The 22466-nt window shown below is 37.8% G+C and overlaps 4 protein-coding genes across 4 annotated transcripts; 2 read left to right on the top strand and 2 right to left on the bottom strand.

The window, feature by feature from the left end:
* The first annotated feature begins 6180 nt into the window (after positions 1–6180).
* Positions 6181–8537, top strand: LOC101302710 (U-box domain-containing protein 9-like). Its single transcript, XM_004290107.1, has 2 exons — positions 6181–6736; positions 7212–8537. Exons 1-2 carry the CDS (start codon positions 6452–6454, stop codon positions 8295–8297), a joined length of 1371 nt encoding a protein of 456 aa, XP_004290155.1. The 5' UTR covers positions 6181–6451; the 3' UTR covers positions 8298–8537.
* Positions 8538–10971: 2434 nt separating this feature from the next.
* LOC101302411 (E3 ubiquitin-protein ligase CHIP-like) lies at positions 10972–14896 on the bottom strand. Its single transcript, XM_004290106.1, has 8 exons — positions 14736–14896; positions 14579–14646; positions 14417–14480; positions 13399–13470; positions 11897–12030; positions 11637–11784; positions 11444–11554; positions 10972–11345 (listed from the first exon to the last, which is right to left on the bottom strand). Exons 1-8 carry the CDS (start codon positions 14838–14840, stop codon positions 11220–11222), a joined length of 828 nt encoding a protein of 275 aa, XP_004290154.1. The 5' UTR covers positions 14841–14896; the 3' UTR covers positions 10972–11219.
* Positions 14897–15323: 427 nt separating this feature from the next.
* On the bottom strand, positions 15324–18069 carry LOC101302125 (uncharacterized HIT-like protein Rv1262c/MT1300-like). Its single transcript, XM_004290105.1, has 7 exons — positions 17739–18069; positions 17342–17397; positions 16799–16856; positions 16349–16415; positions 15972–16027; positions 15739–15792; positions 15324–15640 (listed from the first exon to the last, which is right to left on the bottom strand). Exons 1-7 carry the CDS (start codon positions 17949–17951, stop codon positions 15509–15511), a joined length of 636 nt encoding a protein of 211 aa, XP_004290153.1. The 5' UTR covers positions 17952–18069; the 3' UTR covers positions 15324–15508.
* Positions 18070–20116: 2047 nt separating this feature from the next.
* On the top strand, positions 20117–22095 carry LOC101301834 (serine/threonine-protein kinase OXI1-like). Its single transcript, XM_004290104.1, has 2 exons — positions 20117–20682; positions 20813–22095. Exons 1-2 carry the CDS (start codon positions 20300–20302, stop codon positions 21747–21749), a joined length of 1320 nt encoding a protein of 439 aa, XP_004290152.1. The 5' UTR covers positions 20117–20299; the 3' UTR covers positions 21750–22095.
* Positions 22096–22466: the final 371 nt, after the last annotated feature.

The following is a 22466-nucleotide window of genomic DNA, read 5'->3' as shown; positions in this document are numbered from 1 at the left end:
GTGGTAATTTGGTTACTTGGAAAAGTAAGAAACAAAAGGTGGTAGCTCGCTCCAGTGCTGAAGCAGAGTATCGTGGAATGGCTCTTGGAATATGTGAGATGTTGTGGTTGAGACATTTGTTGAGAGATTTGGGATTCAGACAAAAAAAGGCAATGCCTCTATATTGTGATAATAAAGCTGCGGTTGAAATTGCTCATAATCCAGTTCAGCATGACAGAACAAAACATGTGGAGGTCGATCAACATTTCATTAAGGAGAAGTTGGATCGACAGATTATTGTGTTCCCATTTGTACCTACCGAGGAGCAGCTGGCAGACATTCTTACGAAAGCAGTCTCTAGTAAGGCGTTTTATGACTCACTTGACAAGTTGGGCATCTGTGATCTGTATGCTCCAACTTGAGGGGGAGTGTTGACGTGAGTCATCTATTGTAGTTAGGATTGTGAATATTATGTATTATTAGGAATATCTTGTTGTAATTAGTTTCCTAATAGAACTTGGTGTCTTGTATATATATACTCCATTGATGGAGAAAGTCTAATACATCAGAAATTCCCAAATACCTTGTTTTGTTTGACTAAACGTACGTGTAATTGATTCTTTGATCGAGCATATTGGTACTAACGGGCAGCTTAATCAGTTATATATGAACAGTAAATGAATAAATCCTTCTGCAAAACGATGGAACCAGCCTTTCAGAGAAATGATCGAGTACTACTGGAAGTCTGGAAGACTGGAACTCATTTTCATATTAACTGGAGTTAACTTCGACCTTTCAGAGAAATGATCGAGTACTACTGGAAGTCTGGAAGACTGGAACTCATTTTCATATTAACTGGAGTTAACTTCGACATAATGCAGTAATTAACATATTATGCATATACATTAAGGGTTTACCTTTCATAGAATGAAAGACTTCAATAATGAGACTATTACACCTAACCTATCATGGTTTTTTGGTTGTGGAGGGATTGAGAGGCCATTAAGAAGCATATTGAGTAGTAGAGTTTCACGTACATATGCATCTGTTTGTGGGTTGTGCATTATTTGTGGTGTTAATGAAAATGACAAAGGAGCTCCTGGGGTACACCATGGGGAGAGAAGGTGGGCATTCACAAACAAGGAATTACAGGCAGGCAAAGTTTGTAGCCGAGTTTGGCACATCGCTGTTATACGCCTCCTCATAGCTCTTCAGGCACTGAGAGCGACGCCTGATCGATCAACATGCATAATATTAAACAGAGAGAGCCCGTCCAAACCTAATGCAATGATTGACGTGAGAGATATGAGAATGGTGACAAACTACCTTGAGTCCCCTTCTCCATCTACATCTGTCCTCCTTTCCTAGCTATACGGATGAATTATTCCCTTCTCTTTTGGTATCTAACTCGATCTGTTATCAAATATCAGAAACAGCAAAGAGGGTTAGTACAAACCGAAGCTGAATATGGAGTTGAGGTACGTACGTAACATTCTTTCATTCTTTTCTTTCTTAGGTTGAAGTCCCCAACACAAGTTGTTTTTCACGTACTTGTGTATCGATTCAACATGAAGCATAGTGAAGAGTCGTGGCGTCTAGCAGTATCCAGGATCATCTCGATCTATTTGCCACTTTGTATCATGATACTCTAGGTTGCTGATCCATTGCTTTGTATATTTACGGTCTAATTAGTTCGAATAATCTCCTCCTAATGTTCTCTGAGTAACAAAATATCGGAATCGAATCTAGCTAACGTTAGGTTTTCGGTTTAGGATCTGATGGATCATAGCTAATTTCTGTAATGTAACATACTACTTGTTCAAACACATTGAAATTAGATTAAATTATTGATCGATCATAGCTAGAGTTAAGAATGAGGCTGAACAAGTATATAGAATGGACAATATATATGTCATCTGATATCGGAAACATTAAACATTATTGATGTAGGTCCTTTGATCGATCGTTTAGTTATGATCGTCATGAAGCTAGCTAGCATTATTCGTTGCTTGATTCATAAACAAAAACATTACTCCAGAAACGAAAAACAAAAAAAACAAAAAAAATATCCAACCCGATGAAATTTGTAGATTGTTGGTTTGACTTTCATTAGCCTTCCTCTATACTCTTACTTCAGCAAACTTTTATCAGTTCTAACTAGTAACTTGATTGGTGATGAAAAAGTGGTTTGCATTATAAATTAATCTCTCAAAATTCAAGATGGTTTCATTGAAATTTATGCAAAGCTGTCGCAGCCAATACACATAAGATATTACTGGACTAAAACTTGACACAATTCTTCGCCAAACGTAAGCAAAGCAAGCCTAGCTAGGTTGAATTGTCTTCCAAGTTTGAGCTACGTACTCCCTTCCCTTTCCTATGCCCTATCTAGCTAGTTGCTCGATTAATTCCACCAAGATGTATATATATGGGAGTAGGTGGTCCTTGACCACGAAGTACTAAAGCTTCTTGCCTTCTTGGAGAAGATCAGGACCTCTAAGCCAGGCTCTATATATATATATATATATATATACCTGCTTAGGGAAAGGCCACCAGGGATGAACTTTCTCTTACATTGTCGCCCAATAAGTTGCATTCAAACTAGCCAAACTGTTCACATTGGAGAATTAAGACGGGAAAGAAAATCAACATGATGCAGTTCACATTTCTAGTGCATTACTTTCTATTCAAGCAACACTTTGTAGCCTTTTCCTCTAGAATTTGTTGGACGTTATTTAGTCTAACTAGCTTTTCATTTGGTATTTCATTTCTCGACTTGTTTGTTCGAGATGAGAGAGATTTCATATCAGAAAAGTAACAAATAAAATATAACTTATATGTGAGTGGATCATACTCAATTAAATCGATGTCTTTTGTGATTAAAACTCAATACCTTAAAAGTAGTTAAGTTGGTACAGTATCGGTATCCACGTTGCTGTTTAACATTGTTCATATTATGAGAAGCACTTTTCTAAGAAATTACTCAGACCTCGTTTATTTGTAACCCACATTAATTGGTATTTAAACTTGCTTGGATATATATGAGTAACTCTTTTTATTATATTCTACGTATAAAATACATTCATTTTTAGATTAATCAATGTAGTTTTATGAGTAATGCTAGATGAATAAACATTTTAGGTACAGTTGTATCGTATATCATGTAGCAACTAATGTGACACATATACATCATTTAATGAAATTCTATGATACTTTCTGTCACATAGCTGTAACATGCATGAGGTATCTAAAATGTTAGTTCATCTAACATTACTCAAATTTTATAATCATAAAGTCCATAATTTCTTTAATGAGTTGTAAGTTATTAATCATAAAACGTGATTAGTTTTGATTTATAATTCAAGTCTCTCATTAATCTGTACAAAAATAGCAAATAATCATACAAGTGTATGTACCTGACACGAACACGAGTACCCTTTGGAAATTAAAGGATTGACATAGATTGTTTGATTTAAAATTGGATGTTGATGTTGTTCGTTTTCTTTGCTCGATCCTCAAGTTCCATATATGCATCATCACCCAACAAGGGTTCGATCAAGCTCGTTGAAATTGATCGAAGCTGGAGAATTTGAATTGAAGTTGTTGTCTTTTTATTCATGAAAATGAAGCCATGAAGGTGTAAGGGAATAACACGTATCCGAACACATCACACATGTCCTCCTCACTTTTATCACATGTAATGACGCAATTTCCCATAACAACTTTCGTGCCTTTGGACCCAAATTAAACACTCAACCAACTAAGGTCCAATCGCTAATCTACTCTGCTAGGATCCTTGACATGAATTTCTCACTAATATATTCACCAAGAAAAAAAAACAAATTCCTTGAGATAAATTTCTTTATTATACATGAAGTTACACGATCACGAGGATGGATTGATGGAACTTGAACAGAATGGAGATCAAAGTTTTTCGGATAGTTAGTACTAATGTGGTTTTGACACTTGAATTTTGAATTGCTTGCATTTTTTGTTTCCCTTTTTCGTTTTTATTGAAACAAAGTGATAAGTTTAGTCAAGTTTGTGCAAGATGCGTTAAAGTATGTTACATTCTGAATAATTATTTATTGAATAAAATGATTGCGTGTTGAATGTGTTGAATAAGTATGAAATGTTTTAGGTGTATTCGTTTGATGTCAAATACATCCCTTTTTATGTATCTTTTTTATTTTTTGCCCATATCGAATTTAAGCACGTTTTATGTGAAACAAATTTTATGACGAAAGTCACAAAACTTCATACATAAGTCTTAATCATAACATAGAAAGTTCGATTTTGCATGGTCATATTTCAATTGGTGTTTACGTTATGTTTCGTATTTATTTATTTTTATATAAACAATTGAGAAATACAACTAATATTGTAGTGTGAGTTGAATATCTAAACCTCTTACTTACGAAATAAAATTTATTTCACTAAACCTAAAAGAATAGAACAAACAAAACAAAACAAAACAAACAAACTTTTCCCAAACCAAATCTAGCTAGCTAGAGTGTGGCATTCTACACTCTTCACTTCGAATTCTTTGATTTTTTAATTTTTGTTTTTTTGTTTTTCTGGTGGCAGTCGGGCCAGGCTAAGAGCATCATTTACTTGGAGAATAAGCAAGAAGAACAGGTGAAGCATGTGAATCCATACATAAATAAAAACGACTACTGCGCGCGCATGTATCGTATCCACCAAGCAGCCTTTTCTTTTTCTGGTCTAAGCATCCCCAACTTCATATCTCTTACTGCTGTTATCCATGAAAGACTGATGATCCAGATCGATCCAGAGCCTCTGGCTTACACTATACTCTAGCACACTCTTGGTGGCTATGAGAGTGACTCGGTCCGAGTCAGTGAGTGGGTTAAGTTTCAGCTGGTTGATTATGCGTCATTCCAGCTGGTTCTGCATGCAGCCATGGATTCCGTAACAGCAGAGATATATATACATATGCATGCATGAATAGGATCAATCATCATGGACCATCTGATTCTGATCTAATATACGGACCCAGTGATCACCATCTTGGCTATATAGTCTAATTAAGATTATATGTTTGAGGTCATAACCTACCTAGCTAGCTAGCTACATTGATCACATTATATATAGTATAGGGCTAATGTGATTTCAGCTTGATCAAATTTTTTATTATAATCAAGTTTGCTTCCACAAGTTTAATACTAGCTACATCTCATAATATATGGCAGATGTTAATAGTAAACTATTTTGTTTTTGGTGAAAATGGTTTTCTACAATTATTGGCGAATTAAGTTGAACGTCATATCGTTAGGGAATGCAATTTTGGATCATTGGTGAACTACTTGCCAACAAATCCACGAGACTATGTTCCATAAAGAAAAAGAATCCACCATACTATCACATTTAGAACAAATTTTAAGTTTTTAATAATATGACAATGTTTCATTCCTTACAAAAGAGAGGTTAGAAATAATAGTGGTTTTTACCAACATTACATAAGCGGACGACTGATTCCGGCCATAACATCGAAAAAGGTTATGATCGAGTCTGAGTTTGAAATTTTATTTGTTAATTTATAAATCTTTAATATTCGATTTGATTATCCCAACTTAGTTTGATGTACACGATTGAAAATATTTAGTTTGATGTAAAAAGAGAAAATGCGAGCTGAATTAAGATCTTTATTTTAATTTTCTATATCATATCCCCAAACCGGCCGAATGACAAGTTTTCAATCAACCATATTTCTTTTTCCTTATAACCATATTTGAAACGATCTAATAATTTATTCAAAGTTTTAAACAATCACTCAAATTAGGAAATTTTAGTTCCAATAATAAAGTACATATTGCTCAAAATCCTCGACAATATTCAATTCTGGATCACCTCTCACTACAAAGGGAAGTAAATAAATTTATGACACCTGAAAATCCTCAGAAACCTTTTCATTTATTAGGGTCAAATTGACAAAAGCTGGTTAAACTTGAATACCATTTATTTCATTTCCCAAACGAGAATTTGGTTTGGTAATTTTTTTACCAGTACAGGTGGTGTTCTATGGTTACTGCTAGTTTCTAGCTTTTTAAACGTGTTTGACGAGGCAAGCACCGAGTAAAAAAAACCAAAACAAGATGAAAGATAAAAATCAAAAAGTGACGAAACCGTAAAAAAGAAGTTGCAGACTTCTATAGATTAGGAGAAGAAGAAGAGTGGATTGCGTGTGTGTGTCTTGGCTCCTCTGGTCTTCTGACTATTTGTGGCTTCCCCTCAGTTTTGCTCTTACACAGTTTTTGAGTTTCCTTTCCTTCTTTCTTTTTTGTTACTGAGAATAAATAGAACCAACCCCCAAAAGCAAAAAGAGAAGAGCAAGAACAATGTCACACCCCATTCCCACTCTGCTTTGTTTCTCCATTCTCAGAAACAAAGATTGAGTTTTGAGTCCGACCCAGAATCCAGAACCGAAAACCCAGAAAGAGGAACCGACCCAATGGCGAAGACCGGCGTGTTTGATTCTGATCCGGCGGTGGTGGCCAAGGCAACAGAGTTGAAGAAGGAGTTGCTGAGACTGGTGAGGTCTATTGTGGACGATGAGGGTTGCAGCACGGAGACAATTGATCAGGCGAAAGAGACTCTTGGTGCTCTCAAGGAATTGGAGCTGAAGAAGAGATCACTGTCTTTTAAGCTTAAGGACATTTTGGCTTGCCCTGAGGAATTTAAGTGCCCAATTTCCAAGGAGTTGATGAGAGACCCTGTGATTGTTTCTACAGGACAGGTTTGTTTTCGCAATTGGGTTCTTGGAAATTTTGGATTCTGGTTTTGAAAATGCTAGAAAAGATTGGTTCTTTGGTACCAATTTTGAGTCTTTAAGTCAGTTTTTGTATAATTTGATTTCTTGCTCTGTTTGTTGGCCTGAGAAAATTTGAGGAAGAGAAGTGGGAGTCTGGTTTTGTTTTCTTTCACTTTCTCAGCAACCAAAATGAGTTCTTGAGGTTTTCTCATCTGCTTTCTTGGTTTGAGTTCTGTACTGTTCATAGTAATTTTGATTTGTGATGGTTAAAATATGGATTTGAGTACTGTATTGTTGATACTAAAGCTGAATGACTAATTGGTGATAATTTTGAGAATCTTTTTTGTTTCAAGCTCTGGTAAAAGAAGCTCATCGTATGAACCAAGTTTTTGTTATGAAGAGAATGCTGAATTTCTGTATATCTTCAATTGGCTGTAATGTTTGTTGTTTTGATTGACAGACGTATGATAGACCATTCATCCAGAAGCAGCTGAAATCAGGCAACAGGATATGCCCTCAAACCCAACAAGTACTTTCACACACAATTCTTACTCCTAATAACTTGGTTCATGGAATGATATTGCAATGGTGTAAAGATCGAGGGATTCAGTTATCGGATCCTGCTCTCCTTGCCAATGAGGATGGGATAACAGCATCAGACAGAGACCATTTGCTTTCTTTGCTCCAGAAGATGTCTTCCGCATTGCCTGAACAGAAAGAAGCTGCAAAGGAGCTTCGGTTGTTGACAAAGAGGATCCCTTCTTTCCGGGCACTTTTTGGCGAGTCTCTAGATGCCATCCCTCAGTTGCTCAGTCCACTCTCCGAAGGCAAGTTTGAAGGTGGTATTCACTCGGAGCTCCAAGAAGATGTGATCACGACGCTATTGAATCTTTCAATCCATGACAACAACAAGAAGCTCGTTGCAGAAACTCCGATGGTAATGCCACTACTAATTGAAGCATTGCAATCAGGAACAATTCAGACAAGGAGTAATGCAGCTGCAGCACTTTTCACTTTGTCTGCTCTTGATTCCAACAAGGCACTCATTGGAGAATCCGGTGCCCTGAAACCACTCATTGACCTCCTTGAAGAGGGGCATCCATTAGCAATGAAAGATGTAGCTTCTGCGATTTTTAATCTATGTGTCACACATGAGAACAAGGCAAGAGCTGTGAGAGTTGGTGCAGTGAAGACAATCCTCATGAAGCTAACAAACCGTATGCACGTGGATGAGTTGTTGACCATCCTTGCATTACTCTCAAGCCATCCCAAGGCTGTGGAGGAAATGGGTGATCTTGGTGCTGTTCCTTGCTTGTTAAGCATCATGAGGGACGCCATATGTGACCGCAGCAAGGAGAACTGCATCGCTGTCCTTCACATTATCTGTTTCAATGATCCAACCAAGTGGAAGGAAATGAGGGAAGAGGAGAAGAACTACAGAACAATATCTGAGCTTGCCAAGAATGGAACTTCAAGGGCTAAGAGGAAAGCAAGTGGCATCCTAGACAGACTGAACAGAGGCGTAAATTTGACACATACTGCTTGATGGGGGATCACTTTTTTCACTGTTACAGTGTTACAGAACAGCATAGTTGTATATTCTTCACCTAGTTCCATATCCCTGGTTGGTTGTACAGTACTCGGGCAACTCGGGCATCATTGTGTAATCTTTCTCCATCCCCCATTTTGTATGTTCTCTTCCTCTTTAAGATTTTTCAGTGTCAAGTTCAGAAGCTAGTCATGAAGAAATAAAAGAGCAAGCTTTATATGTACATATTTACCAAAATCGTGCTTTGTTTTGTGGAATGGTTTCATCATTTGTTTCTGCTAATGTCAATTGTTCTACTTTAGCCCCTACCAAACCAGAAGAACAAAATTGCTTCAGAATCAGCAACTGACTGCAGAAAACTGGCAGTTTCTTTGTACTCTTTTTCTTCGACTACCACATAAAAGTCATCAAAGGTCCCAAAGTCCCAAACCATGAATGCTTTAGTTTATGAATCAAGCAATTAACAATTTGCATTGGAAGATAAAATGGTTCACTACAATCCAATGGGTTCCTTTACTCACTTTTGACCAATATGGATGGTTCCAAACAATGAAATGGAATCAATGGCTGCGTTGTTGGATGATCGAAACTGTTGAAAATGGTAAACGAGAAGAATGTGTCCATATTGAATGGTGCTGTGATTTCTGGTGTTGTGGTCCATTGAATTTTAAGATGCTACTCAGCTCACTGCTCTCTCTTTGTGAGCAATTGATATTTCATTGCACAGCAGTTACAAAACCAAGTTGTAACTGTAGCATCACCCATTTACTAACTTTCGTTCCCATTTGTTAAGAGATATGAACGTCTTATCTCCACTGCCACAACATTTCATTTCCATCATTCCTTTTTATCTCTGCAAGAGATTTTTTGTGTGGATGGTGAGTGAGGTTCTCTTAGATTCCCCCAAGTCCAAGTCATGGGGACTCTATTCTTTGTCCCTTTAAGAATTATGGAGCTGTTTTTACCTTTGAAATTGAAACCCCACAAAACCTAATCTTTAGGCTTTATCTTTAGATAGTCCCTATAGTTGGTTTCTGCTAATGAACCACATGTTGTTTACTTAAGGAAAACACATTTAAAATAGGTCATGTTGAGCAAAGGCCAGGTCATTTTTGTTAAACAGTAGTCCCATTTGGATTAGGATTATGTTACCTACTTGCCCCTATAATCTTATTATTCAAGTAACAGAAGCATCAGATATTCCATAGTATAAACCGGTCTGGAGCCAAATGAACATATAAACCGAAGCTGGTTGATGAGAGTTTAGGGTTTAGGATATAAACATAGAAAAACCCTAAACATAGAAAAATTAAAATTAAAATAATTGAAATTTGTTCAGTCCTTGTGATTTGGGGTAAGGCTAGGGTGTGTTAATACATGTCATGCATCAACTATGTCATAATGTTGTAAAATGAGTCCCAAAAGTTGTAAAATTAGTCCTCAAAGTTGTAATGTGAGTCCTTAAAGTTGTAAAATTTTAGTTACAACATTATTCCTGATGTGTCGTTAAAGTAGTAATTGAGTCCTTAAAGTTATAACAACTTTTTTTTTATCACTTTGAAGACTCAATTATCACTTTAAGCACACATTTTACCACTTTAACGACACATGAGGACTAATGTTGTAATTACATTTTTTACAACTTTAAGGACTCATATTACAACTTTGAGGACTAATATTACTACTTTGAGGACTAATATTACTACTTTGAGGACTCGTGTTACAACTTTATGACAGAGTTGATGCATGACATGCATTGACTCATTGTAGAATTTTCCTGTGATTTGAAGTTGACATATGTTCAGTCCTTATGGTTTTATTTTAATCTGAACTTGGTTGTTAAAAACATTACAATTCTTTCCTTTAAAATGCTGACTTGGCTGTTAAAAAATTACAATTTTTAATGGCTACATCAGCAATCTGACTGAGAAAATTAATGGAAGGATTATTTAGAAGAAAAATCGTGATTTTAAAGACCATTCAGATTAAAATGAAACCACAAGGACTGAATAAATGTCAACTTCAAACCACATGAACTATAGAGTATTTAACCCAAATTAAAAAGAGTGAATGTTACAAAGCCATCCTTACCAGTAACTCACAACTTATATACCCAATTAGCAACCAAGCAAAAACAAAGTTTCTTATATCCCTGTGTATGTGAAAATGTGAATAATTGAGGTTTGGTCTATTCAAGCCAACCTTACAAAAGATGGGATGGAATAACATGGTGAGTGGCTGCAAAGCTAGAATCTTTAGGGATAGCATAAAGATAAAACAAGCACATTAGGAAAAGCACGCACATCTGTGTCAGTTGTGAATTATGTTGTAGTACTGAGCATGGGACAAACAAACACAAAACACAGCACACTTGTTTTTAAATGACCACCAGGAAGAGCACGAGCTGATTCAATAGGCAACAGAAAAGTGGGTTAACAATGAAAGAAGCTATGATGTTAACATGGTCTGTGGCTCTCTTTATTTCCATTGGGGATCTAATTTCAGAGGTTGGTATCGATCCTATAGTTTCTACATCCATTATTGGAGTTCTGGTAGCTGAACTATGAATAATTTGCAGCTGAACAAAACATAGTAAAAAACCTCGCATATGTAAGAAGCGTTTCTCATTCATAAAAATTTGCCATTGTGCAACTTGAAAGTGCTTCATGAGAGAGCACGTATTAGGTGCTTTTACAATCCACAAGGCACTGTCGGCTTGTACTGCTAAACACTACACACTAGTGTGCAAAAGTTCAGGACACAATCTACACAAGCAGCAAGTCGATGACTCTGACAATAGAATATCTACAATTCGAAAGGATAGGACTTTCCACTGCTCTCTGACACACAAGTGTATTCCATTACATGTTTTAGCACAACTATGGAATTTCTAAGTTCCAAAGAGCAAGAAGCAAACCTTTACCACGTTCTATAGGCCCAACCATGTTCTTTCAAATACGCTTCCACTGCTTCTTTTATGGCAAAATTTGGTATTAGCTGTGATGGATCGACTGGCTCACGAGTGATAGGATCAAAATTACCCACCTGAAGTATAGTGCGAAAAACAATCAGATATCAATGTCAATAAGACCATTATGTACAGGCTATCTATATACCTGAATGCAATTAAGACCAAACATTACCTTCTCAAGATGGTTCAGGATCACTGATCTCTCATATGTGACACCACTTGGTGTAATTACAGGATCACGAAATATATCAAGAGTGATTTTACAACATAGATAATCTGGCACCTGAAATTTTAACCATCATCACTACTCTTCTTGAAAGAAACAAGAAAAAGGTGAATGGAGTGAAAGGAAAACATGTACTGACCTCACTTGCTGTGTCGGCTTCTGCAGCTTTCTCAAACACTCTATCTAAAGCCTCTAACTGTCTCATATGGGTAGTACCAGCTTCATCCAGAAACCCTTCCATCTGAAAAGCATCATGTTTCTCTTTGAGTGCAGTTTCACAAGCTTCTCTGAAACATCAAACAAGTTTTATGAAGCAGCTAATAGCAAAATGAACACCTGGAAAGCAATTCAATGTAATTATTCAAACATCAAAAGCCTAAACTCAGAGCCAAGCCATACTTCAAGCTTTGCAATTCCCATGCACGTTTACTCGATGCCTCTTCCCACTCCATGTATTTTGCCTTTGCAAGCTCCTGCCATATCTCCTCTACCATATAACCCTTAGGATCAGCACCTCTCCCAAGATCCAAAGCCTGTAAAGAAATTCAGAAAGAGCTCAACAGAATCAAAAGATTTATCACCCAAAAGCAACTGATGAGTTGTCTATCAAGTAGTAAGAATAACATGATTAGCATGCAGAAGACTATACTGGTGCCAACTAACTGTTTGAGCTTAAGTAAGTTATCAGATATTACCCTCACTTTCAATTTGAAACCTTATAACTTATATTCAAGCAACACTTGGACTCCCAAGTTACAAAATTTAGCTTCTAAAGACTCGTTTTATTAAGTCATCACTTGCATCTAATTGTTTAAGCTACAATTAGTATTCAATACTGCCCTTATTGTCAGTTTGAAACCTTTGTCCAAACAAGACTTTCAAGCTACAAAGAGAGCTTCATAGAGTCACTCTGATGAACAATCAACTTGAGGCAGGTACTCAACTGTAATATGACTCTTCATTCTTGAAGCCATAGAAATGAGGTAATAGATTGGGCAACTTTCAACCAATAACCATCCTAAATTTATTTGTTTATTTTATATATCCTTGTTACTTTGTTAGTTTTTTTTTTGTTTTTTTTTCTTTCTGAATATTATGGAATCCAATTATATATATATATATATCTATATATATTTCTAGCAGAAATCTCCTAAACTTTTGAACTTCAAGGTTTTCTTCTATTTTTATTTATTTTGTTTTTTAGAAGAAGAAAGGTTTTCTTCTATCATTATATTTTATTACAAGTAAATTGTTCCCCAATTGAAATGCAGGAAAATTCATAATGGCAATTTAAGCAGGATTGAACAGTGCATAAGTGGTTCTACCAAGGTCATTTCTTATTTAGAGCTACCCCTTATCATTCATCCTATAAATGGGTGCATGTGTCTGGAGGATCTACTAAGACACTTAAAAGAAAACAGGACAATATGATGTAACTACCAATAACAAAGACAATCGGTGTCTAAAAGATGAAAATTGTTCTTTCTGATAACCTAAATTCTTGTCATATTATGAAAACAGTTGACACCAGAAACTTCAGGTTCACACGCATAACCTCTACTTCATTAAACCCTTGCATGAAACAGAACTAGGTAGAAGCTATATTCTAACAAACATATGAACAGAAAATAGTTAGTCATTTATGACAAAAGTATTGCAATAAGAAATATCATGTCTAATAGACAGACTCATCATGATACAAATGCTGTCACAAACAAACTGATTCAACCAGAACAATAGAAAAACTAGACTTTGTGTGGGACACAGTATGAGCCCAGTATTCATCATTACAGCACCAAAAAGAGAGCAAAACGAAAGAAGAGATAACAGAGTGAATAACAAATTTTATATATGCACATAATACAGACATCCTAGACAGAAAGGACAAAAGAACTGCTTACCCTCTCCAATTCCTTAACTCCTTCAGGATACTCTTGCTTCTGTAGTAATGCAAGCCCCAGCATATAGTGGGCCTGTCATGCAACCAATTGCCAATACACTATGATGGTCCAATATGAAACAGAAAATTAAAATGTTCCTAAAGCAGTTGAAGACATTAGATTGAATTCCTCGACTCGAGAACAAAATACATAGCATACTTAACATAAAGTTATTAGGCAATTTTGGGGCTACCCCATGCTAAACAGTGAGATTTTTTCTTCCAAGAAAGACAATAATTAACGAGTAAGCATGCAACCACGGAAGCCAGGAGCACAAAGCACAAAAAAGGAAACCAACTTCTAGGTAGCAGGTTCACTTAAGCATCCAATCAAACATAACTCTTTATCGACACTGCATCTATTAAAAAGATAAAAAGTCGGAAAATCAAGAAACAGAATGATGGCTCACCACCATTAATCAATGTACTCATATGAAAGGATGCAACTATCAAGCACTCAAAAAACAAATATAACAAATCCGGTGCAATATGATTAAAACACTTCTGCAAGAATGTATCATTCTCCAAGGCAGTGAGGGGTCCAGATGACACCCAAATACTTCTAGACAACAAAGTGCACCCCGAAGATGCCCTTAAAATATGGATGAGAAACTGAAAGAGCTCAATGTGACCACAACCATCAACTTTGTAAACACAGGAAGCACAAAAGCCTGCTGCATCAATCTCTTGTGCAAAACGACATTGAGTGCATAAGCATCAATTTATAAACACTGAACACTCAAGATAAACCTCCCCACCAAACGAACTATTCGCAACAACTTAGGAGAAGATAAGCATCCAATTGATGATAATTCAACAACTGACGCACTGGCATCACACAATGCCTCACAAGTACTCAATGAACAAACTAGTGAATTAATGCACAAGCAATACCCAAATTCCACTCTAATTATCTCGAACCTCAATTTTCAAGGAACCGAAAACACATTCTACACAGCCGAAAAATAGAAAGATTTTACCTTGACGCAATTACTGTCTAGCTGAATAGCTTTTCTGGAATCTTCTTCCACTCTGGTCCAATCACTGCGTTCATTTCCACCATTATCACCACATTCCCCAAACCTTTAAAATCGAAAAAATTCCGAAAGAGAGAGAGGAAGGAGCCGACTGATTATACATACTTACGCTTGAGATGACACAGAGCGCGATTCGTGAGATAAACAGGGACATTAGGGCACAGCGTGATTGCCTTCAAATCCAACCCAACGCAAAATTCAACATTACTGACCGAAATTCTGGAAAAGAAGATGAGAAAGAGAATCAAAGAAGCATGAATACCTCAGTGTAGGCATCGATGGCGGCCGCGAAACGATCCTTCTTGAAGTAGGAGTTGCCGTCTTTCCGGAGCTTCTCCGCCGTAGACAATGCCCCGGGAACAACCATCTCTGTGTGTGTGTGTGTGTGTGTGTGTGTATCTCCGGCGCCGGCTCCCTCTCTCTCTACACGAATTGAGCGAGTGTTGGTGTGGAATTTGAAGAGGGAAGAGGAAAAGGCTTCGTTTTTTTCTGAAGAAGCAAGCGCGAAATGAAGAAGCAATGTCTTTTCAGATGGACAGAGACTTTGTTTATACTGGTCCTCTTTGTTTTTTTAAAAAAATTAAAATTTAAAAAAAATAAACAACTTGGACCCTTCACCTACAAGGTCTCATTTTTATTGGAAGATTCAAGAATGTGTGTAAGATTTTCTTTTATTGCCAAATGGGGCTCTCATTGGTCACTTCCAAGATAATCTTTCTCTAAATTTCTTTTAAACTTTTATGTAAAGAGGAGCTTTCATTGGAGATATTTTATGAAAATTTCCAACTTTTCCAGATGCAATGCAAGCAGCCACAATGTCCACAATCCATTTCTCAAGTAGTGTTATGCATATTACAAATGGGAAGGGGAGGGCTCGGAAGGGGAGGGCTTGGAAGGCGAAAACTGTAAAAGCAGGTGTTGCTCGTTCTTTGTCACACAGATGAAACCCAGTAGGCTAAAGATTTGAAGAATTGAAGTAACGTATATGGTACATGATTGTACAGTGTAGATTACAACAGCGGATGCAATATGTATCTAGTTTCCGGTAAGACTAGATCCTTCGTCTTTGCTATCTCCAGAGTTGTCTGGTAATGATAGTTGCTCTCGAACACGGTCTGCAAGTCGAGATGCTTCCTGGTCTATGTTCAGGGGTCGCCTCCGTAAACTCTATCAATATGAAAGTGTTCATATACATGATACATCAAGTTTATATACTCGGAGTGCAGTTTTCACACAAAAGAAACATAAAGGTGAATTATGCATACCTCAGAAGCCCAAAGGCAATCAAGTGCCTTGCGTGGAATTATGTGAATATGAGTCTGCAAGGGTCAGAAAATGTAAGGACAGGAGTGAAATGCTGAAGTTCATTAATACTAACATCTCCCATTGTTCAGTTGCAATGAGACTTGAAATTTTGGTACTGACAGCAGATACATCATTTCTCCGTTATACTGCTGCTAATTGAATGCAAATTTGAAGGGAAAATTTAATGACTCACATGAAATATAACTTGGCCTGCAGCTGTACCGTTGTTAACCAACAAGTTGAAAGAATCTGCATAATTAGAACTTCCATGTTAAGCTTTTATAAAGCAAAGGCTTAAGGCAGGTATGCTGGAAAATGCATCTTGGAAACAAAGGGATGTCATTCAGAGTAAGTAATGAGATAAAGCTCCATATCCTCATAAGTTCAGAACAAAGACCGTATTTCCAAGTCATTGTCACTTTGCAATGGATCAAATGCAGATTAACCAAACAAGTACCTCCTCTGATTTTAGTGAACACTCAAGTACAGCATAATTGCTATAGAGCAACGCAATCAAGCAAATTACAATATGGTGCCTAAGCAAATGATTTTCGAAGTTTGAAGGCCTACCAGAAGCAGTAGCTTTCAAGATTGCACTGCTGATAAAGGGTACTTTTGAACACATTGCAGCTACCACCTGCAGAACAAGTTAACTCAGACTCATGCAAGATTATAAAACTCTGTACCGATATAGAAACATATGCATACCGCACCATAAATCCATACAACGTATGAGAGATATGCCAAGAAAACCCCAGCTCAACTATCATTGATGTAGTCAAGATGTTCATTTAATGTATGCTTCCGAATTATTAAGAATACCTTCTACCTATTACAAGCGCATATATGTGTATTCTTTGTTGTCATATGCATATCAAGCAGTTCACCCTATCAATACCTGAATATTATATCATATATAACATGCCATGATATCCTGCAATAGAACTCACCACATATTATTCTTATTTTTTTATATGACAAATTTATGTGAGCTAACTGAATCAATAGGATTATACTTACAGCTGGAGGTGTTGCTTTGAGGGAAGGAAAATGAGATTTTGGGATGATCAGAGAATGCCTGGGGAACAAAACTTTGAAACTGAATAACTGGAGAACAAAATAGTTTTAAACTAAAGTCACTCAGATAATAGCATTGTAATATTGTTATCTTATTAAGAACTAATGTGTTTAAGTACAATTTGAAGCTCATTAAGCAAAAGAGAGGACTTTACAAACTATGACACCATTCAGTGTTTGCGAAGGATAAGTTGAGTTAAGTATTATGAAAATGAAAAAGAGCAGCTACAGAAAATGCTTGAAATCAAATATTAGGCCCTCAAAGCCTGAAGAGACATATACATATACATACATAATCCCAGGTACACTAACAAATTTGCTTAACCAATGACATAATCTGGATTAATGAAACTGAGATGACTCTTTTGTACATGTGTTCAACTTTACCCTGAGCCTACCAAAATTACCATAAAACTCCAACAAGAAGAAAGCGAAGAGCAGCAATAAGGAAAAGAATACTTGTATGACAGATTAATGATACCTTACCCACGACTCAGCGGATGTGTGTCCAATATACAGAGGCAAATATCATCCTCGTAAATCTGCAGTCGAAAAAACATGCCAGAAAGAATCAATCATGGCTCAACCAAAGTAGTCATCCAAGACCGAAAAAGAGAACTACAGAGATTACCCCAATACCCCCATATAACAATCTTCACACTAACACAATGTACACTAGAACATTCATAATGTACACTTAAGCAACCACTATTGTCAAAACCCAGTACAAAATGGGCAACTATTTCATTGCCTTAAACCAAGACTCATTCTTTGAAATAAAGTTTCTTCTTTGTGCTAATTGCATTCAACACAATTGTAATTCAAATGAGGAAGCAATCCGTGAAACAAATTACACAAATTTCAAACTTAGCTAAGTCTCTACCTTGAAAGCAGGTGATTCTCCGCGTATGATTTTGCAGAAAACGCAGTCGTTTTGGTCGGAGTCACTAGGCTGCTGGTTAGTGTTGGTCGAACCAGCACCACAAATGGACCTGGAAACGGGAATTTGCCGGGTCGGGGAAGGACCCGAACCGGGGAGGAGGTGGGAACAGAGAATGGAAAGCCTGCGCGACTCCATATAATTCAGGCAAAACATGTGGATTTTGCAGTTGCCATGGTTCGCGATTCCTGCTCTTTTGAAACTGGGAACACCAAGAAGAAGAAGACAAAACCAGAGAGGTGGTGTCTTTGGGTTTTAAAATGAAGGGGTCAGTGATGTTTGCTTATCCATATGAGATTATAGCCCACAAATTAAGCAGTGGTCCATTTTTGTTCTCTCACTAGAATACATTAATCGCAATAATTGTGACAGCATCTACAATCTACGGTATTTTTTCACACTGAACAAAATAAAATGCATCAGCATTTTCATAAATGAAAATTTTACTTGTTTCTCATATATATTTTTTTTTAAATATCGAATTGATATTGAACTCGAGTCACACATCCGGGACGTGTTGAAATATAAATCTCATATCGGGAATATAAGAAATTGTTTGTGAGTTTATAAATGTTTGGTCCTCTACATCCATTGTCAATTGGTTTTGAATATGAACCTCAAATTATTTTATCATTACATATGCTCCATCTACTAACTATAATCACGATCAACTAAAGATAAGTTTACCCTATTATACAATTATTCTTCTACTAATCGGTAGTTTTTATGATTATTTATTTAATTAATTTGTTTTGATTTTGATTTTGTTTTTGTTTTTACTATAACAACCCTTGGTTTTTATTTGTGTTAGTTAATTCATTAAGAGTAATTATGGAAGTTCACAATTTGGTGAAGGTTTTAAGGATCTGGCTTTATAGTAGTAGAGATAGAGTTGGCAGTTAGTCGGCATACAAACCAACCAACTGTATTCGAGCCAGACTAACGTAGTCGATAACTGACTTTTTCAATAGCCAAGTTGTTTGGCTCGGCTCAACCGTACCAAATATGTTCTTCGGCTCGGCTACGACACAAGATTTCATATACCTCGGTATATCATAACTGAGGTACACATACCAAATTTTCTCTTTGCCCTTGCTACTAGAGCTTGGAGGTGTTATGAGAAAAACATAGAAGTCGATTAGTGATAGTGGTGTAGGTTCTGTTGCAACATTCTTCTTTAATAGTTTTTTGTTGGGAAGTGAAATTTACACTTTTCAGATTGTAATCCACACTTCTACTTTTCATTTGTGGTAACTAAAATTTTGTTTATAATGACTTAACTTTTGTCTTTTTATGTAAATGATGATTAAAAATATAAAATGAGAGTGGATTTCACATCCCTTTTTGTTTTTGGAGCCAATGGGTTTGCCTCGTTTCTTCTTCACTTCATTCCGTGTTTCATGGAGGACCAGAACTCCTTTAAGTGCTTCCTTTAGTCCCAAAGAGCTGAGTGAGAACTTGGAGGTGAACTCAGACAGTTTCATTTTTTTCTGAGGAGCCTCAGTACATGACAGGCGTTGTAGGAGGGCCGAATATGCAGTTTTGTGGGCAAGGACTTCAGGATGTATTCATGCCCTTTTTGGGTTTGTTCATCATCTTGATATAAGAAGAGTGACTTGATGAGTATAACATAGATAAACAAAACAATTGAAGACATCATACAAAACAGAATTAGATCCAAGAGACCATTTTTCAAAAATTTATGAGTCTAACAAAGAGAACAAGATTGAAAAAAAATAAAAAATAATCCTTTCCGACTCAGAATTAGGCTGAAGAAACGCATGTAAATAGAAATTATGCTGGAGTGTAGTTCATCATGTTTGTTGAAGGTTAACCAAAGCCAAGAGATGGTTTTGGAAAGAGCGGCTAAGAAGTTTTTACTTCAGTTAAACCTGGGCACCGCAAGTCAAAACTGTTCTGGCAGTTGGATAGGAAAGGTTCAATCTTGTTTAAAACTGATGAGACTCGTGCGAGTATATATACATTGAAATTGCCTGAAAATTGGTCCCGACGATTCCACTCACAAAGGCTCCGAAGTCAGGAGCAGGTTCCGGGCTTAGAAAAAGCCCAGTCAGAAGTTAACAATACGGGTTATACGGCCCAAAAGCCCACAACCGCCGGGTTTGAACTTTGAACAGAAAACATTCCCTGCTGCGCACGGCTTCTAGAAGCAGCGCTATTCTCTCACGTCATCACACTCCTCCCATTTTCCCTCGTTTTTGAAACAAAGTAATCACCTACGTCGTCATCTTCAAGGCTCAAAACAGAAACCCGCCGCAGATCCTCGCCACGTCACATTTCCACCCACGTGTCCGCATCGCAATGCACCCCTTCCACCAAAGGCCACATTTAAAGCACCACCCGCACCAACCCCACACGCTCTCTGGCCCACACTCTTTGAATACTTCTCCAGCAAGACTCCCATGCCAGCTCTAAAAACTTCTCTATAAAACCGCCCACAATTTCCACAACCCCCCAAACTTTCCGGTAACCCTCAAGACCAAATGGACCACAACGACGCCGTTTCGGCGGTGCCGAGCTTTAATTTCCAGCGCCTAAAAGTGATATCGCCGCTCGGCCGCGGAGCCAAGGGCGTGGTGTTTCTTGTGAAAGACCAAGAGACGGAGGAGCTCATGGCTTTGAAGGTAATTTCCAAGGACTTGATTCACCGCAAAAGTAAAAACAGCGAAGGCGCCGACGAGTACCGCCGCGTCTGCTTCGAGCAGCAAGTACTACGTCGTTTCGATCACCCGCTCCTCCCCAAACTGCATGGAGTCCTCCACACTGAGAAGCTCGTCGGCTACGCCATCGACTACTGCTCCGGCCGCGATCTCAACTCTCTCCGGAAGAGACAGACGGAGAGGATGTTCTCCGATGACGTCATCAGGTGCGTAACGAGTTTGTTTGTTACAACGGAATTCCGAGATCTTTTTCCCGTTCCTGACTGATTTTTTTCAGTTTTGAATTTGTTTGAAAGTTAGAACTGATATTCTTGTTTTTGTGGTGGTTGTTTTCAGATTTTACGCGGCGGAGCTGGTTCTCGCATTGGAGTATTTGCACGGTTTAGGAGTGGTTTACCGGGATTTGAAACCGGAAAACGTTATGATCCAACAGAACGGCCACATTATGCTCGTGGATTTCGATCTTTCCACCAAGCTCTCGCCGCCGCCGATCAAGACTCCGAAACCTGCTCCGAAACCGAATCCGAAATCCGCTTCCGTCCACAAGATAAACAAGAAGAAGCGCAGGTCGCTCTTCCACACCTTCTGCAACTCGGGAATCTCGCCGGACGATTTGATCGTACAACCGGAAACCGAAGCGGAAACCAAAACCGCCAAGTCGGATCACAAAACCGATTCCGACTCCTCCGGGAAGTCGAACTCGTTCGTCGGAACGGAGGAGTACGTGGCGCCGGAGATCATATCCGCCAACGGCCACGGCTTCGAAGTGGACTGGTGGTCCCTGGGAATATTACTCTACGAAATGCTGTACGGTACGACGCCGTTCCGAGGCCTCAACCGGAAGGAGACGTTTTACCGGATACTGACGAAGTCACCGGAGCTGACGGGGGAAGCGACGCCGTTAAGGGACTTGATCAGGAAGCTTCTGGAGAAGGATCCGAAGCAGAGAATCGGGTTGGAGGAAATCAAGGGGCACGAGTTTTTTGTTGGGATCGGAGGGCGGTGGGACTCGGTGGCGCAACTACCGAGGCCGCCGTATATTCCGGAGGAGGAGAACGAGGGTAGGGATGGAAATAAGAAAATAGACGTGGAGTCGGTGGTGGAGGGAATATTCGGGGAGAATAAATGCGGTGGTGACGAGAAGGAGGAGAATAAGAACAATAAGCATAAATACGAGGAGGAGGAGAAGAAGGAGAATGTGAATAACAATAGGGTGTGGGAGGAAGAACTCAATCACAATCCCACTCAGCCTGATACGTTTTCTGTTTTCTAACAAATTCTTTCATTTCTTTGTTGGTTTCATTTTTATTTTTCCTAATTTTTTTACCTTAATTTTGGGTAGTAGGCATATATAGACGTAACTTGAATAAGGTATATATGATAAGGAATCAATGTAAAGATGAACATCTATTGTAGTTTAAAGCTTCTGCAATATAGGAGGCTTGAATTTGTCAATTATGAACAGTTTGTAGCTAGGGTATGGACTGAGTATGGACTGTCTACTGTGAATCAACAAAAGTGGGCATCAGTCTAACCGAGTACTAATGACTACTAAAAAAATATGCATATGCGTGCATTGATATATTGGTTCATTCTCCTTATAAAATATGCGTTTATAGAAGTTTACCGATTTTAGGGCTAGCTTGAGTTCACGTTTACTTATATAGAACTAAGAGGTGACAATAGTTTAAGAATCATTGTCACGCTAATTTTTTTTTTTTTTTCATTTCGGTTGTCTTCGATTCGTGGTTTTTTCTCATTCAAGTTTGTCTGCGATATATAATCTTTTCAATTCTAAGCAAGTAAACATGTCATGAAGTTATGATGCTTAAACAATAAGAAACTGTGATCTTTAGATGCCTGATTTGTGAAAAGTGAATTGAAATGCGTTGCGAGGTTAGCTGGTTCAGAAGCAGATGAAATGTGGTTGCTGGAAACCGAGGAAGTTGGTGACAGAAGAGAGAACAACGAAAAAGAGAACTCAAAACCC

The sequence above is a fragment of the Fragaria vesca genome, linkage group LG2 (assembly GCF_000184155.1).
Source record: "Fragaria vesca subsp. vesca linkage group LG2, FraVesHawaii_1.0, whole genome shotgun sequence".
NCBI lineage: Eukaryota > Viridiplantae > Streptophyta > Magnoliopsida > Rosales > Rosaceae > Fragaria > Fragaria vesca.
This window is presented reverse-complemented; position numbering and strand designations above follow the sequence as displayed.

Coding starts and splice junctions, on each gene's coding strand:
- LOC101302710 (XM_004290107.1), top strand. CDS start 6,452: ATGGCGAAGACCGGCGTGTTTGATTCTGATCCGGCGGTGGTGGCCAAG. Junction 6,737..7,211: donor TGATTGTTTCTACAGGACAG/GTTTGTTTTCGC, acceptor TTTGATTGACAG/ACGTATGATAGACCATTCAT.
- LOC101302411 (XM_004290106.1), bottom strand. CDS start 14,840: ATGGTTGTTCCCGGGGCATTGTCTACGGCGGAGAAGCTCCGGAAAGAC. Junction 14,481..14,578: donor CTGTGTCATCTCAAGCGTAA/GTATGTATAATC, acceptor AAATGAACGCAG/TGATTGGACCAGAGTGGAAG. Junction 11,346..11,443: donor TCCTGAACCATCTTGAGAAG/GTAATGTTTGGT, acceptor ACTATACTTCAG/GTGGGTAATTTTGATCCTAT.
- LOC101302125 (XM_004290105.1), bottom strand. CDS start 17,951: ATGTTTTGCCTGAATTATATGGAGTCGCGCAGGCTTTCCATTCTCTGT. Junction 16,028..16,348: donor CTTGAAAGCTACTGCTTCTG/GTAGGCCTTCAA, acceptor CTAATTATGCAG/ATTCTTTCAACTTGTTGGTT. Junction 15,793..15,971: donor CAGGCCAAGTTATATTTCAT/GTGAGTCATTAA, acceptor TGACCCTTGCAG/ACTCATATTCACATAATTCC.
- LOC101301834 (XM_004290104.1), top strand. CDS start 20,300: ATGGACCACAACGACGCCGTTTCGGCGGTGCCGAGCTTTAATTTCCAG. Junction 20,683..20,812: donor TTCTCCGATGACGTCATCAG/GTGCGTAACGAG, acceptor GGTTGTTTTCAG/ATTTTACGCGGCGGAGCTGG.